This window comes from Seriola lalandi, unplaced genomic scaffold (assembly GCF_002814215.2).
Source record: "Seriola lalandi dorsalis isolate HSWRI2012SDOR001 ecotype SW California unplaced genomic scaffold, Sedor1 jcf7180002053712, whole genome shotgun sequence".
NCBI classification, from domain to species: domain Eukaryota; kingdom Metazoa; phylum Chordata; class Actinopteri; order Carangiformes; family Carangidae; genus Seriola; species Seriola lalandi.
Window position 1 is genome coordinate 62,394 of NW_019524265.1, and position 17,166 is coordinate 79,559.

Below are 17,166 nucleotides of genomic sequence, written 5' to 3' on the forward strand. Positions count from 1 at the left end.
AAAACTCATTTTTGGGCAAGAAAATTATTTTTACTTTACTCTGAATGGAGGACTGGAATGGGGAGAGAAAGCTGCATTTACAAATGTTACTGTTTTGGTAGGGATGTACTGTCAGTCGAACTGTTGAACTGCACAGGCGGAGGAACAATTTTTCCTAAATATATTCCCTCACCTGGTGTTTTGATAATACAGAAGCATCTGCTTTTGGTAATGTTCATACTGACCTTTATGTTTGTTAAGCTTAGAAAAGAACACATCTAACAGCAAAATTGATAGAAACTTGTACAAGAAAAATCCACATCACCTTCAAAGTCATCACTTCAACCTCATAGTAAATGGAAAATATGTAAGATACCAAAGCTGTCCTGAATTACTACAAACATCTGAATCAAAAGTTTAAAATATAAAGATTTGATTAAAGCCATTCTTTGTCATGCTCCACACTCACAAGATGACACTGATACAGGTCTTTTTCAGGAAAGAGTTTAGTGTCAGATAGTAACTAGCATTTTCCACATATAATAACAACTGTGGCTCCTGCTTCTCCTTTCCACCTCATACTCCCTCCTTCTTGAATTATCAGTACAAAATACTTTAAATTTCTCTTGTCACTTAGATATTCAGGTGAACTGTACTGTGACCTGGCCTCACCCTACTTTCTCTATATCAAGGTAAATAAATGTTTTCAGGTTTCTCTTCACTTTCATTTCATGTGAAAAGACACTTGATCACGGCTCAAGCCTTTTAGACTATGTGTGCCTTTACTTCTTTGTAGGTTGGGTTGATAAACCTTACACTGACTGGGAGTGGATATGCACATGCATGTTACCTGAAACCTTCCATTTAAAATTTGAATGAAGTACTGGACTGCAAATCCCTTGAATTAATTAATTTAAAAAGAAAAACAAAGAAGGTGGTGCAAAATACCAGCAGAAAACAAAGACTATTGATCGCTCAGGCAACAAACACAAAGTCCTCATCCCAGTATAAACCAGCAATCACGCTGTCCACGCATGTCAAGTTTGCATTCAGCCAATCTGATTCCCCAAAAACATCCTAACCCACAGCAGCAGTGTGCGACAATGCCGACACTAGGAGCTAATCTCTTCAACTCTGCCATGATGTCTGTACTGTGACTATACCACGCTAGCTTCTTCTTATAGCTAGCTGAAGACCCATAGTTGGCGGCATTTGACATAGTTCCGGCAGATCGTACACACTCAAGTCATGCTCATATTGCAAGAACAGGCGTTTGGGGACAGAGTGTACAAGTTAGTGTGCCAACAAAATGTTTTTGAAGTTGTTAAAAACACACAGTGCTGTTGCTTTAATTCCAAACTCAGACAGAAACAGAAACAGAATCATAATACCTCGCCTTATTTACTCAGCAACATTGTTATGTATACAATAATGTAGATAAGCTGGTTACAACAAGAGAAAGGCGTGTTATGAATATCATTTGACTGATGTAGTTAATACATGCAAGAATAAAGCATCATAAAGGTTTAATTCACTAAAATCCTGTTTGTGATTTTCATGGACAGGATTTCAAGATGCAGCTGGTGGGTGCTGGTTGGAGTGTGTCCGGTTTGGGGGCCTCAGAATTCTGTCCTCGCTATTTGCAGATGATGTGGTGCTGTTGGCCTCATCAGTCCGGGACCTTCAGCATGCACTGGGGCGGTTTACAGTTGAGTGCACTGAAAATGGTTGCTTGCTCTCTTCGGGTTGGGATGGAGTTTCTCCCTCGAGTGAGGGTAGGATGCAGCAGGAGATTAACAGGCAGATCAGTGCAGCGTAGGCAGTAAAGCAGGCATCGTATTGGACCATTGTGGTGAAGAGGGAGCTGAACCGGAAGGCAAAGCTTTCAATTTACCAGACAATCTTCTCTCCGACCCTCACCTGTGGTCATGAGCTTTAGGTCATGACTGAAAGAATGAGACTGCAGATACAAATGGCGATCATAAGTTTCCTCCATGGGGTGGTTGGGATCAGCCTTACAAAATATAATGAGTTGTGACCTTCACTTTAACAAAAGGCTCACTGACCACGTCAATGGACATCCACTGTATATGCCTGTGGCTTCCTGACCTTTCTATCACGTCTGTTTGTTTTTCTTTCTCTTTTCTGGTTTCAAACTATTGTGTACGTGTGCAAAAAAAAATTAATAAATTAAAATAAATAAATAAGCGATCACGCTTATTTTCATTGACCCAATGCTGCCTGCATGTAGCCTGCGTGACGCTGCTAAGAGAAAAACATTAACAAACACAAAGTATCTCTGCGTGATTTCACACCTTCCTGCTTCAGAGGATGGTTTGTTAGTAGACTGATGTAGTGGTCACAGGTACTTGAAAAATTTTTAATGATTTGTTCACTTTAGATTCACATTTGAGGAAAAAGCTGTGAATCATTTATCAGCATTCCAAAATGCCACAAATGTATTTAATTACCTCTCACAGTGCAGTCAGTTTGACAAAGACAATAATACATTAATTTCATTTTCAGTTTGAAGGAATTCAGGCGAGGCGTTTCCAGAACACAATGTTATTGTTCACTGAAAACCAGTTTTTGTCACATTAACCTATTGTTCTCAAACACGGTCTGCATGCCATTGAACTTAGTAGGACCACGTCCAACTTGTCCAGCAGACCTGTGGGTGTATATAAAAGATGCTGCAGGTGGATGCAAACTGCTGAGAATCTGGAGACAGAGGTGAGTTCTTGGCATCATGGCTTCCACACTGGTGCCTCTGCTTCAACTGCTCCTGGTCTCACTGGTGTCTGCATCGCATTACTATGGGGGAACCGTGACCTTCTCCTACAAAGGACAAAACCCTGATGGATCCCATAGGGTGAGAGATGATAATGTTATTCAACATTGTCTACAGATAATGTGTGAATCTGTCTTGTATGGGCATCATTCTGGTTATTCTGATAGAGTACAATTTTAAATTCAGCAAATTTCAATTTCAGTTTTTTCTATTTCCTCAGTCTATTTGATTTTTTTTTGTCTTTTTATCTTGAAACGCTGCACACAATGTATCCTGAATTATTATTATTACTTTGCATTTCAAAACATCATCAAGGCACATCAGGGGTAAAAAAAACAAAAAAACCCCAAAATAATCAATTTATCTTTTCTTGGTCCACAGTGTCCACAACAGATGCCTTTCATGGTTTCATCGTTTTTTAGCATAACATGTACAGCAACAGTGCATCCAAATTTCTTTATCTCCTGCTTTAAGAATTAAATCTTCAGAAAGGTCTAAAATAGTTTTGCTTTAGATTCCTGTTTTCATACTTGCTTTCAACTGTATGCAAGGTGTCGATTGAAAATTTTAAATGTGCTAATGTGTTTTGCATTTTTCCTCCAAAATGCTTATTTGTCATAATCAAGACAAAATAGTTAGTTAAATAGTTAGTTAAAGTAAACTTGAGTACACGTGAAATTATTTAATGTTGTATAGTGTCTTTAGTACCTTTCTTTAACTAATATTTGCCTGTTCATGGAAAAAATAAGCATTTTAGTTAGGATTACGGTATGTGACAATGTAGAAGGAGGTGGATATCTTGGTGGCTTATGTTGGAATTGGATTACCTTCTGACTGTAATTTGTGATTTTAAAAACCTGTTTATGATTTTGACTAAAATATGACCTTCAGCTACGTGTTGCTTGTGTTGTTTATATTACAAAAGTGTTCTGGTTAAAAATGGATAGCATTATAGAGTGATATAACTGCTAGGTTTATAGAATACAGCCAACACACACAATTGCTTAATTTGAGTTTCTTTCACAGGTCGACATTCGCAACAGGGACACTTTTGATGGGTGTCAGTACTCCCTCTCGTCGTACTGTTCCAGCGGCAACTGTGGCCAGACCATCAGCAGTCAGAGGGGGGTGCTTGACAGGAGCACCAATGCGCCACGATTTAACAGGCAGTGGTGTGAAACTGAAACAGTCATTACGAAAAAACTCTGGAGTGAAAAACCTTTTCAAGAGAGGTGGGCTATATATATAGGTCATTTAAATATTGTTTTATTTATTAAGTAAATTTGTTCAGTTACTCACATCTATATCTGCAGTATTTCAAGTGTTGTTTCCACACATATCAGGGCAGCTAGCTGTTGTTGGATCCCAAAGCGCAACGGGAATAGTAACTGGAGGCTACTGACTCATGTGGATTTGGGAAAGAGATCTGACACCAGACAACCAAACAGATCACCAGACATTGCCATTCTACCTTTCCTCCGGTAAGTCTCCTGGAGTTACCATGAAACTACTAACCTCAAACCATTTTTTTAAGGAAACTGTAGAATTTGAGAATATCCTCCTGCTATCCAGGCGCACATGTTGTCAACATTTCTTCTAACTCATGTTAATGTGTCTATTCAAGAGTTCCTCAGAACTGCCCACGGACATACAACCTGATGTCCACTGATCCTGATGGTGACCAAGTTCGATGCCGATATGGAAATGCCGGAGGTACAGAGTGCAGCTCGTGCAACCAGCCATCAGGCTTCCACTTAGATCAGGTTGGTTGAAAAATCTTTTTACTGATACATTGCATATTAATGGATTGATGCTGTGCCTCTCAACTACTAAATGTTCACATTTTTAGGATTCTTGTACATTACACTACAACAACACCTTTGCCAACCCAAGAGTTTTTGGATTTGAGTTGGTGGTGGAGGACTACCCACAAGGCCACATCACTCTGGCCTACACAGATGGATCCCGATCCGCCAGGACTCCACTGGCGAGGAGGAGAAAGAGACAAGCATCCCACACATATCAAACAACCACTACACCACCTACAACACATAACTGGTGGTGGTGGAGTAATCATTCACCCACCACAGCTCCACACCCCTGGGGTCAGTGGTCCACTACTTGGCAGACGCCCACTACAACCACACCATCAACCTCGTGGTGGTGGTGGCACAGTACAACCACACCATCAACCGCACCATCAACCACACCATCAACCACAAACTCGTGGTGGTGGTGGCACAGTACAACCACACCATCAACCACAACCCCGCGGTGGTGGTGGCACAGTACAACCACACCATCAACCGCACCATCAACCACACCATCAACCACAACCTCGTGGTGGTGGTGGCACAGTACAACCACACCATCAACCACAACCCCGTGGTGGTGGAGGCACAGTACAACCACACCATCAACCGCACCATCAACCACACCATCAACCACAACCCCGTGGTGGTGGTGGACCACTACAACCGCACCATCAACCACACCATCAACCACAACCCCGTGGTGGTGGAGGCACAGTACAACCACAACTGCACCCACAACCACACCCAGAACCACGACACCATACACTACTACAGGGCAGCTGCATGCCACGTCTGCTCCTCTCAGTAAACTACCTTTGCAGTTCTCTTTACTTGGTAAGTAAGATTTTATGCGTGCACAAACATGTCTGACAATATCTTTTATGAGCCACAATCCACAGTAACTCATATTGAGCTAAAAAGGTGCTGCTGCACTGCCCTCAATGGGTTAAAACCTTCATGCATGTTTGAATGGCGTTACACATACTTGTAGCCATTGTTTTAGAAATACTGAAATCAAGAATCCAAGTCCACAGAAAAGATTACCAAAAACCTAATTTTAAAAAAGTTCTAAGATCTTTAACATTGTAATTATTCAGTTAAATAATTTTTGCTTATCCACTATGAAGGTCCTCTAAAACTATGAATGTCCTGTAAAAACAGTTTAAAAAAGGATTATTAAGCCTAAGTCGCAGGAAGGTTTTCTCTACACATGGAGGAAAACTTTTGATTATCTGAAAATATTTAGATTATTATATTTGGAGATACCTGGTGTAAACACTTAGTGACATCACAGTATGAGGCCAGAGTGCAAAAGCTTTAAAGTTTTGACCCATAGACAGTGGCACAGTGGCAGTTTACTAGCTCTTGAATATTTATTTTACTTTGGGATTTCAATTGATCTTTTTTTCAACTCTAGTGGACCCACCTGCTCCCTCATGTCAAGATGGACTCTACTTGCCGAAGTTTGTGCAGCCAACACCTGAAAATGGAGCACGTATCCACGCAGAGGTCAACAAAGAAGTGGAGATCAGAGTCAAAGCACAAGCTGCATATGCAACGTGAGTGAGAACCAATGTAATCAGTGAGGCCCTGTGGCAACAAAACATTGTCATCATATCAGCAGGTAAGATTAGATCAGTGATAACAAGGAAATATCTGGTTTCTTTTGTTTTCACACAGATTGCATGATATCATCATCAGTGGGCCAATGAACATCAGCAAGCACAGGAACACACATGATGAGTTTTTCATTAGGTGGACGCCTATCCCAGATGACCTTGGAGATCATTTCCCAATCTGCTTTGCTGTTGAATCAGTGACGGGGTGAGCCTTGGGTTCATTTCTTCTATGACAAATCAGTGTGTGTGGGAGAAACCATAACTGAACTTTTTTTTTTTATCATATTTTGCAGGTCTGCTGCATCCACTGGTCAAGCCACACAAAATCACCATCACCATCACTTCTCCACCCCAACTTCACAGTAAGTGTCATTTCTCTGTGTTTGATGTTTTACAAAATTCACCTCTGAGCAACGAGGTCCATTACTTTGATACTCAGAGGAGCCACTGAGGGATGAAAAAATAAGGAACCTGTTAAGCTACCAAGATTTAAAATAATTCTTGATCATTCAGAAAAGAAGCAAATGTGTATCTAAGGTTAGATTTAAAGGCTGGTGGCATCTGCAAATTTATCTTCTAATCTGTTCTCACCAGGTCTGGCATCTATCAGTCCGAGATGAGGTGTGTTCTGGTGGAGGTCAGGAATCAGCAAGGTGAGTCACAGGGCTACTTCATTGTCAACATTTGGTAGTGTAACTTTAACTGTAATGGTGTAAATGTTCACCAACTACATTACCTGCTAACTGCTTACCATAAAACATATATCAATATAAAATTAAATATATATAATTAATAACACCTATTATAATATTCATTATGTTTTGATATAGACACTACTAAAGTAAAAAATTAAAAGAATAAATAAATATTGCTTAATGCAGGTTTTGTCAAAAAATATTTTAAAAAAATGTTCTGATTCATGTGTTTTTTTTTTCCATATCTCGTTCCAGTTAAAGCCCACGTGGTCTGCAGTGAGTCAACAATGACGGTACATGTTGACAAATCGTCATTCAATGGACTCCACGAGGATCATCTGCGGCTCAGTGATCCCACCAACACCGTCTGCAGCCTCCAGACACACTCCAACAGTACCCACGTCATTGCTGTCGTCCCCCTCAACGCTTGTGGAACTCAGATCGAGGTAACGAGGGAGTTGTTTGTTTCATCACGTTATTGGTGTTGCTTTTTTGTTTTCACTTACTGCATGAGGACTGAATGCATAACTTTTTACTTTGCAGGAAGATGATGATAACCTCATTTTCAAGAATGAAATCACCACGGTCGACAACAGCAGAGACCTGATCACCAGGAAGCACCTGCTGGAGGTGCAGTTCTACTGCGAGTACCCCAAACGAGGAAATGTGACACTGGGCTTCACAGCACACAGAGAGAATGTCACAGTGTGGGAGAGAGGCTTCGGCACGTTCACCTACGACTTTGAGTTCTACCCTGACAACCAGTACCAAACTAGGATTGATCCAAATTCGTACCCTCTGGAGTACGACATCGGGAGCAAGATTTACATGCAGTTAGAGGCCACCTCTTCAGTCAACAACACTGAACTGTTTGTGGACTCCTGCAGAGCTGCACCATATGATAACCCCACCTACCATCCAACCTACTCCATCATTGAAAATGGGTACGAAAACTTTCTCAAGTGCCAACAAAGGAAACCACAAAGTGATTGTAACAATTTGTTGTTGGGGCTTTTGTTTGTAACCAAATCTCCTGTAGGTGTGAATGAGAGTATGAATGGTTGCCTGTCTGTCATGTCAGCCCTGTGATAGACTGGTGACCCGAGTGGGCTCCATCTCTCACCCAGTATAAGCTGGGATAAGCTCCGTCTCTCTTTTTGATGGTTATCTCCCCTTATCTCAAAGGCTCTCCAATATGTCCTAATTTGAAAGTCTTGATTTAGGCAACCTCATCTTTGGCATCACCTATGCTCCTTTTACCTCTGTCCCTGTAGTGAGTGCAGAGGCAATGTTCTTATCTTTTTTTTTCTTGCTTTGACTAGGTGTAAAGTGGACCCAACTGTTGAGATCTATTCCCCTGCCCACAACAAACAGTTCAGGTTCAGCATGGAGGCTTTCAAGTTCATTGGACTGCACGATCAGGTGAGCAGCGGATCATAGAATCAGATTTAAGCAGGTGAGAGTAAATGTCTCCTGAGATATTTCTGATATAATGGCAGCGTGTCTTCTTGTATTCAGGTATACATCAGCTGTTCAGTCCTGATGTGTGAAGCAGGAGTCCCCAACACCAGGTGCTCGCAAGGATGCATCAACTCCACATGGCCAAGTGGTCACCACCATCACAACCGAAAGAGAGAGGCTGTCGTCCAAACTGCAAATCACTATGTTTCCCAGGGCCCCCTGCGCCTAAGGAGATCAGCAGAGACCCCGGCAGCCACAGGTATGAAAACACGGAGCGTTTTCTTAACAGCACACCTGCCTTCTTTGAGTCCCAATTAGACTTTAGACGAGACTGAATTCAAATTGTGTTTCTCTCTTCTCCAGTGACCAACCTGAATCTGAACCTGGTATTCATCGCTGGGTGTCTTCTTGCAGCTCTTGGCATGGTCTGTGGATTGGCCATGTACAAAGTCAAAATGTCAAAGGTCAAATACCAACCTTTGCCTACATTTGAAAGTTAAGACAGCAGCGTTTGAAGAATTCCAAACCCTCAGTTTGATTTTTTTTTCCCAAGAGGTTTCGGGTGTTCATGTATCTCCTCATATGCACATTTCAATGAATTAATTTTATATCAACATCCTTAGAAATGCCCACATCTATACTGGTATAAGCTGTGGAAATACTGTGTCTATGTCTATGCAACTGGAAAACTTTGGAGAGAAACCTTTATATTAAATATCACTGATAGGATGATCAACTAGTTAAGCAGGTGCTGGGTGATATGTTTATGGGAGTGGGATCCCAATTATCTTTATTACTGCTTCTACTAATATGTACTACAGTATGATCTAAAACAAGTATCTTGATGGTTATGTGTAGTCCTATCCAGTCATAATCATTATATGTGAAAACCCTTCAATGGCTTTGGATGAATGGAGAATACCTAACTCACTTATGATATATGTGTTTGCTGGAAAAATAAATATGTATACACTCTTACACATATTTTGTTTTTTGTCATTTTGTAATTTTTTTTAAAATGAAACAACAGTGATATGTCAAGGGCTTCAGAAAGTGTGCTCAGTTGATTGTAGCTGCTGTGCAATAGCAACAATGAAAGTGTCCCATTTCTATAACTCAAGCCACACTGTGTGATTGTGAACAAACAAAAACATGAATGTCAAATAGCTTCACTGAACCAAAAAATAGATAGTATCTCTATAATTCACTGAAGCGTGAACTCCGTGACACCTGTCTGCTTGCTGGGCATGTGTGTTTTGTCTTTGGTATGAGTAGGGTGAGGAGTAGGAGTGTTTTTGTTTGCCTGTTTATGCTTCCTGCTCAGTCAGTAATTTACACTTTATTCAGGAGTTGTTGAGTGAGTTTGTTGTGCACCAGAATTGGTGACTGGAAGACGTTATCAGAACGATAAGTAAAGTTATATGTTTATGTTAGTTAGCTTGTGACTGGCTGTGGCTGACATATTGTTAATGGTTGTGCTAATGCAAACTCTTGCTCTCTGTACTGAAGGGTTTATATGAGATTGTCATTGGTTGACTGCAGTACCAAGGTGGAAATACTCAGTCATAGTGTTCACTGCTTATTTCACTTATAATATATCTTGTATTATATAAAAAACACCATATGGACATGTTAACACTTGGGAAGTCTTTAAAGAATGAGTAACCCGTCACAGATGGGCTGAGTTAATTATATTACTGGGCTCTGAATGATCCAGACAAGACAAGGGCATAGAAAATAAAGTTTTATTCTTCACACCACAGATTTCATTTCATTGATTGAAACCAAAAAGCCATTTAAAATACCCACAAACTTCAGGACAAGGGAACTGGACTAAATTCTGAGTTTTAGGACTCATTCCTTCCCAAAATATAAAATGTTTCCATGGTATACTTACATGGGAAAATATACACAAAAGCAACTCTTCATCGTCTAGACAATGACTCAAACTACCAATACCATCTTCAGTCTGTGTCAGAGGTCGGCAGGAGTTGGTATTTAGCTTTGGACCTCCTGGATCGGTAGACCACCACTCCACATACCAGGAGGCAGCCAGCAATGAGGACCAGGTTCATGCCCAGATTCAGGCTCAGGCCAGATGCTGAAATAAAAAAAAAAAACTAAATAAACTTCAGTTACAATTAAATGATGTATAATAATATATATTTAAATGAGTGGCCAGCGTGAATGCTTGTCAACTCTACTGATCAGTATGTCTTAAATTACTTAATATTAGATTACAGTGCTGCATTAGCTCTACCTGTACCTAACGAACTGGCAACTGAGTATATGTTCACACTCACCTTGACTGTCAGAGGTTTTAGCCAGGTGCAAAGGTCCCTGGGAAATGGAGTGCCTGCTAGTCTGAGCCACAGCTTCTCTTTTGCCACGATTTTTCCCAGAGTTGGATCTGATGCATCCCATAGAGCACCTGGTGTCAGGCATGCCAGCCTCACACAGGATGACCGAACAGGTGATGTACACCTGCAGACACATGAAGATAAAGACATAAAAGGTTGTTTGTACATTAGAAAAAAATTTTACCGTCATGTTATTACTGATTTTTTTTTTCGTTTTCAGGCAGTGTAAAGTACTGAAGCTTTGATGTTAGATTTTGATCAAATACATTTGTGTTTTAAGGTAACCTTACCTCGTCATGAGCACCAATGAATTCAAAAGCCTCCATTCCAAATCTGAACTGAGATTTGGAGCTAGGGTAAACCTGCACTGTTTTGTCCTTCACACACCTGAGACAATGCAGACACATTGGTTTAAAACAAGAAAAGAATAATTTCACCTAATAACGCACTAGCAGAAAAAAAAGTTGCATTCCTAATACAAATGTGTGCACAGATACGACATGAAGAACAGAACTCCCCATGCACAGCCTGAATTAGCGATCAGGTGCAGGTTGGTCAAAGGAAAAATCAAAATTAACTTGTGTACACTTACCCATTTTCGATGATGGTGTAGCTGATGCGAGAGTTTGGGTTGTCATAGGGAGTTGCCCTGCAGGACTCCACAAACAGCTCTGTGTTGGGGATGGATGTGGTTGCTTCGATCTGCATGAATATCATCTGTTTGAGATACACTTCCACTGGGTAGGTCCCGGCATCAATTTGATTTCTGAACCGCTGGCTCTGGAAGAATTCAAACTGGAAGGTGAAAGCACCAAAGCCTCTCTCTGAGAAGGCATATGGGTTTTTGTGCTTGTATCCCAGGGTCAGGTTGGTCCGCTTCGGATAGGCACATGAAAAGGCGATCTCAACGTCATGTTGCCTGGAAATGATTTGAGTTGGGTCAGCAGAGGTGATCTCGTTCTTGAAGATGATGTTATCGTTATCCTCCTGAAAGTGAAGGAGACATAAATGGAGTCACTTGCAAAGGAGAAAATATTATTGCCAATGTAAGTAAAAAATTAGACTTTTTGTATGCCACCGAATGTGGAGAAGCTGATATCTAAAATACAAAAATCTATTGCTACTCCCAAAAAGCCATTGGTTCAAATTGGTGCTCTCATCAATGTTGCCACCAGAGAACAATGTTGACATGCCATTCATTGTGCCAGTTTCTTTGTGGTAGGTTTGATTTGTATCTATGCCTGAAAAAAATGCAGATGTTGGCAGTGATCAAAAGGTCTGGAACTACCACGTTGTTTTGTGTGCTGTACCTCTACTCTGGTTCCACAGGTGTTCAGTGACACGACAGCCACCAGGTGGGTTGAGTTGGAGCGTCTTGTCAGGTTGCAGGCGGGATCTGTTAAGTCATTCAGATGCAAGTTGTCCTCATTGCGTCTGATGAGATCGGACTTCTCCACTTCTACCGTTATTGTTGTTTCATTGCATGTCACAGTGGTCTCTAAATAAGATAGGTAACATTTACTAGTTATTGTGACAATGTGGTCGGGGTAGATGTAGAAGCTTTAAACCTAATGCTTAATCTTGCTTTTGTTGCAATGGTCAAATAGAGATTTTCTTTATTTAAGGCAAAAAACTTCAATTGGAAAGCTGGCTTGTACAAGTTCAACACCTGGGAAATATTTTCAGTAAACATGGTTAATGTAAACCATACTTATTCAACATATTCCAACCCCATATTATTTAAATATTTATATCCTGAGAGATGAAATGTAGTCAACTAACCATAATGTGCAACATCAGCAATCACACAGCGTAGCTCTGATTGATAGACTCGGTTGTATCTGGAATATTGTAACGGAGAGATTGGAGTTAAAAAAAGTTTCAACAATTTGTCCAGGTGAGAAACACAATAGAAATCAGATTTTATTATTGTGTTTAAAGTTTTTAAGTATATTTTTCTCATTTGGCTTGTAACACATTGATCTCAGTTAGATTAGTTTATTTAAAACTCACCTGTCTCTTGCTTCAGAAACAAAGCAAATAGGAAAATGATCATTCAGTTCATTTTCAGTTGGTGTCCATTTTATGATATACTCTTCTGTGGAGATTCTGTGCTTTGAAATGCCCTTTGGTCCAGAGATAATCAGGTCATGAATCCTACAAGAGAAACAATGTTTTTTTTAATTTTGCAATGGGGAATATTATTCCTAAACATCTCTTCCTGACAACAGCAGGTGAACTCTACTTCCTGTAGGCTATGGATGTTTTGTGACAAATTAATCTTTGTTAAATACATTAAAAAATTACAAAACACATTGATGCAAAAACAAAACTATAATGTTAATGTTAATTTCCTTACGTGCTGTATTGTGCTGAGGATCTGACTTTGATTTGGAGAGTCTGGTTGACAAAAGCAGGAAGATTTACTCCATTGCTCGGAGTTGGTGACAAGAAAGTGGGAAAGTAATCACCATCAAGGCATGAAGGGGCATGGTGGGCGTCCACTGAAGTTCAGATGAGAGGAGAGACAGACTTTCAGAAATTGATCAAATGTTAATGTTTAAATCAGCGTCATAGATTAGATCATTATGATAATTTATCACATACCAAAAACAGAAAACTGCAGTGGAAGTTTGCTTAAAGGAGCAATCGATGATTGATGATAAGACATGGTTGTTGATGGAGCAGCTGTGGTGGTTGTTGGGAATAGTGTGGTCGTAGCAGTTGTGGTTGGAGAAGTTGTGGTTATTGGAGCAGTTGTTGTAGCAGTTGTGGTTGTTGGAGCAGTTGTTGTAGCAGTTGTGGTTGTTGGAGCAGTTGTTGTAGCAGTTGTGGTTGTTGGAGAAGTTGTGGTTATAGCAGTTGTGGTTGTTGGGAATAGTGTGGTCGTAGCAGTTGTGGTTGTAGCAGTTGTTGTAGCAGTTGTGGTTGTTGGGGCAGTTGTGGTTGGAACAGTTGTGGTTGTTGGAGCAGTTGTTGTAGCAGTTGTGGTTGTAGCAGTTGTGGTTGTTGGAGCAGTTGTGGTTGTTGGAGCAGTTGTGGTTGGAGCAGTTGTGGTTGTTGGAGCAGTTCGGGTTGTTGCAGTTGTGGTTGTTGGAGCAGTTGTGGTTGTTGGAGCAGTTGTGGTTGTTGCAGTTGTGGTTGTTGGAGCAGTTGTGGTTGTTGGAGCAGTTGTGGTTGTTGCAGTTGTGGTTGTTGGAGCAGTTGTGGTTGTTGGATGGAGTTGACGTTTACCCCGTCCTGCTGAAAGGGGTCGCTTAGATGTGGAGGATCCATCAGAGTAGTACAACGTAATGTGTTTGTTGGGAAAGTCCTCGACCACCAGCTCAATTGGATGATATCCAGCTCTAGTTGTGTAGGAGTACGTTAGGGAGCAAGAATTCTAATAAATGGAAAATAGAAAGATGCTTCTGTCAGTAAATACTACAACAGCTTTAACAATGTAACTGGCTATCACCCTGTACTTAATGAAAAGACATGGGATGGCATCAATCCGTTCATCTAACTCAAGAAAGGAAGCTAATAAGGATCCATTAGATCAATTCTCATTTCATACATTGTTATTATAAAACTATTATAATTACAGCGGCAGGGAAATAACTATGTTTTGTAATGTTATGTAAAATCTGAATTGTTACAGTACCAGTCTTGCTTGTCAGACAATATCATTATGGTCTGATTACTGACATTGTGCAGACTGGTTTTATGATTGATAATTAGTCAGTAGGTATTGTCATAACCATTATGGCTATTAAGGAAAACATTCTGTGAATTCATGAACCAGTACCAGGCTGCACAGCTTCAGCTAGTGGGCCTCGAAAATCTTGTCTGACAAGACCTGATCATCCATCTTTCAACACACAAAAAAATGTGACTGTAACTACAAAAACACACTCTCCATCTGTTGCTGATATAGATCATTCATGCTAGGATGGATAAGGTGTGACTATCTCCAAATCTCTCATGAAGTGGAGAGTACATTTACATGGTATCCAAATAAACCTGAATTTCATGCCCTGTCCACATTTACACTGATATTGATGAAAATGAAACCTTTTCTTTGCATCTTGGCCTTTGTCCACATGCAAGCGTCATTTGAGGTCACTGAAAATTGATCTTTTGCAAAACTCCAGCCAGGGTGAAGATTTTCAGAAACTTTTCTGGCTTGTGACATCATTGTTGTTACCCTACCAGAACCGATAAAAACCTTTTTCAGGCTTCTCATTGGCCAACATGAATTTTAAAGTTAGTGCCATATTACCACCTGTTGGTTTGAAATGCTCTCCACAGCATGTTTTTGCATTTTCATGTGGACAGATTTTTTTAAGAACGGAGGAAAGCCCCTATCTTAATAAATACCCGTGTACATGTGGACATAAGCGTCCTCTCTCTCTCTGATGCTGTTGATGGTTCTGACATGTTCACCCTGACAGGTGTTAAGTCGCAGAAACACTGAGCTAACAAATCAGCCTACGTTTGACATAAAATTAAACAAATGAACATATTGAACATATTAACAAGTGAACACTGGAGTTTGGATGATTCTAAATTCTTACCTGATCTAAAGAGAAACCGTTGGTCAGACCACACAGCCCACACTCGTATGTGTTTGAACTTGTTGGTACTCTGCATCTGACCTGGTCACCGTCAGGGTCAAACACCGTCATGTTGAATTTTCGTGGACAGTTCCTGGGAACTCTGTAATGTGAGTTAGAGTTGGGTTTTGGTTGGGATTAGGGTTGGGGTTACTTTTTGAAGTTGAGATGGTTAAGCTTAGGGTAAAGGGTTATAAATTGCATTATGTTCTCACAAGTATAGAAAGACAAACGTGTGTTTCGTGTGCTACGAATGTGTTTTATTATTCTCGTCTAATTGTTTACTGGTCAGATGAAAAACAGTGCGTTGTAAGCAACACAGGGATGTATGGTCATTACCTGAGAATGGGCAGCATGGTAGTGACGGGAGATCTGTTCGATTCACCAGTATCAGATCGGGTTCCCAGGTCCACATGTGCCATCATGCGCCAACCCGCCTGTGAGCTTCTGGTGTTTGCTATCCAGTATCCTTGACCATATTGAGTGTTGTAGTAAGTGGGGTATCTGTTTGAAGAAAAATGCATTCATTGTTATTTTATTTATTTATATGTTACATGGTATCTCATCCTTGCTGTGTTATGTGAAATATTGGATCATCAATTGATTATGTGAGAAGTTAAGAGGGGAAATGTCTCTCTGGTGGCACTGCTCACAGCCCATAAACATCTGATTTGGACAACTAGCCACAACTAGACACTTGTTTGTTTTTCCAAAAAGTGGGAAACCACTGGTTTAATCTTTAATAATGAATTGCTTATGTTTTTTTCAATGTAAAATCGTAATTTGAAAATTAACAAGTAACTAACAGTCAAATAAATATAGTAGAATAAAAAGTAATGTAGTGGAGTGGATGTGTAAAATAGATGTATAAACTAGCTTTCTGAGCAGGGAATTTACCCCAATGTGAGCAGTATAGGACTTCATCTATAAACCCGTTTTAAATAAGTACATCAGCCAGCAAAACAAACCAGCAAGGGAATCAGATGTGATGTTTTGATTATAGATCTAAACATTTATTGTGCATCTATGCTTCTTTTTTTCTGCTGTTATGCTCACTTCTGTTTACAAAATGCACTGATGTAAATCAAGGTAGATTCTTTCTTAGAAATAATATTTCACCTAATCGCAAAGGGTCGGTTGCTGTTGAGTTTTCTTTTTGTCACCACCTCGTACTGGCACCAGTTGAGACCAAAGGAATTCTTTGCAATTTCTGCGCTGGTGCTCTGTGTCTGAGACCCACAGTTACCATAGTAACAAGTGTAGCCGTTCTGGTAGCAGAAGTACGTGGCTTGCTTGTTGCGAAGTTCCACCTGCAACGACATCAGTCTTATTAAGACACTGCAAAAGAATCCCTCTCCACCACTGACATTATCAGCTTTGGAGGAGGGACATTATCAAACCTGAGATTCTCTTGAAACTCAAAGTTTTATCTTACCTCGTAAGTCCCGTGTGAAATGGTTCCTTTTGGGGTGAAAGTCAATGATCCTCCATAATATCTGTAGTAAGGATACATGGCCCATGCAGATGCAGCTGAGGCCAGAAGCAACAGATGCAGCAGCAGCAGTGTGAGAGAAGCCATCTTTGCTGAGTGGTCTTCAACACAGGTGGTGTATCTTAAATATTCTGCTACAAGGAAAAAGGAAATAGTTGTATCTACCTCATTTACTGACAATACAAAGCATGGGCTACAACTGGTTTCACCACCTTCTATATTTAAAGGTTACTGGAAACACTACAGCTCTCCTTTGTTCTTTAATTGAAGCACAATACCAACTATTGAAAACTGGTAGAACTGCCTTCCCTTTTTAATGCTTTCAGTGATGTGAGAATGTTCCACATAATCCAAATCCTA

The 17,166-nt window shown here is 40.3% G+C and overlaps 2 protein-coding genes across 3 annotated transcripts; one reads left to right on the forward strand and one right to left on the reverse strand.

Moving 5' to 3' along the window:
* The first annotated feature begins 2,695 nt into the window (after positions 1 to 2,695).
* On the forward strand, positions 2,696 to 9,341 carry LOC111651662 (uncharacterized). Of its 2 annotated transcripts, XM_087172760.1 has the most exons (15): positions 2,696 to 2,851; positions 3,797 to 4,002; positions 4,114 to 4,251; positions 4,395 to 4,533; positions 4,620 to 4,924; positions 4,976 to 5,418; positions 6,002 to 6,143; positions 6,265 to 6,408; positions 6,497 to 6,565; positions 6,798 to 6,856; positions 7,154 to 7,344; positions 7,442 to 7,842; positions 8,221 to 8,320; positions 8,417 to 8,618; positions 8,723 to 9,341. In XM_087172760.1, exons 1-15 carry the CDS (start codon positions 2,729 to 2,731, stop codon positions 8,857 to 8,859), a joined length of 2,799 nt encoding a protein of 932 aa, XP_087028886.1. In that variant the 5' UTR covers positions 2,696 to 2,728; the 3' UTR covers positions 8,860 to 9,341. The 2 variants fall into 2 exon arrangements, with proteins under 2 accessions (XP_087028886.1, XP_087028885.1); XM_087172759.1 differs by having other exon boundaries at positions 4,620 to 5,418.
* Positions 9,342 to 10,090: 749 nt separating this feature from the next.
* Positions 10,091 to 16,908, reverse strand: LOC111651661 (uncharacterized). The gene is made up of 13 exons (XM_087172761.1): positions 16,750 to 16,908; positions 16,434 to 16,624; positions 15,654 to 15,818; positions 15,276 to 15,417; positions 13,327 to 14,101; positions 13,079 to 13,223; positions 12,733 to 12,876; positions 12,502 to 12,560; positions 12,030 to 12,217; positions 11,312 to 11,706; positions 11,010 to 11,106; positions 10,663 to 10,843; positions 10,091 to 10,460 (listed from the first exon to the last, which is right to left on the reverse strand). The coding sequence occupies exons 1-13, from the start codon at positions 16,891 to 16,893 to the stop codon at positions 10,324 to 10,326; spliced, it is 2,763 nt and encodes a 920-aa protein (XP_087028887.1). The 5' UTR covers positions 16,894 to 16,908; the 3' UTR covers positions 10,091 to 10,323.
* Between the last annotated feature and the right edge of the window lie 258 nt (positions 16,909 to 17,166).

Coding starts and splice junctions, on each gene's coding strand:
- LOC111651662 (XM_087172759.1), top strand. CDS start 2,729: ATGGCTTCCACACTGGTGCCTCTGCTTCAACTGCTCCTGGTCTCACTG. Junction 6,857..7,153: donor GGAGGTCAGGAATCAGCAAG/GTGAGTCACAGG, acceptor ATCTCGTTCCAG/TTAAAGCCCACGTGGTCTGC. Junction 8,619..8,722: donor AGAGACCCCGGCAGCCACAG/GTATGAAAACAC, acceptor TCTCTTCTCCAG/TGACCAACCTGAATCTGAAC.
- LOC111651661 (XM_087172761.1), bottom strand. CDS start 16,893: ATGGCTTCTCTCACACTGCTGCTGCTGCATCTGTTGCTTCTGGCCTCA. Junction 12,877..13,078: donor TCCTCAGCACAATACAGCAC/GTAAGGAAATTA, acceptor TTTCTCTTGTAG/GATTCATGACCTGATTATCT. Junction 11,107..11,311: donor TACACCATCATCGAAAATGG/GTAAGTGTACAC, acceptor GCATTGTCTCAG/GTGTGTGAAGGACAAAACAG.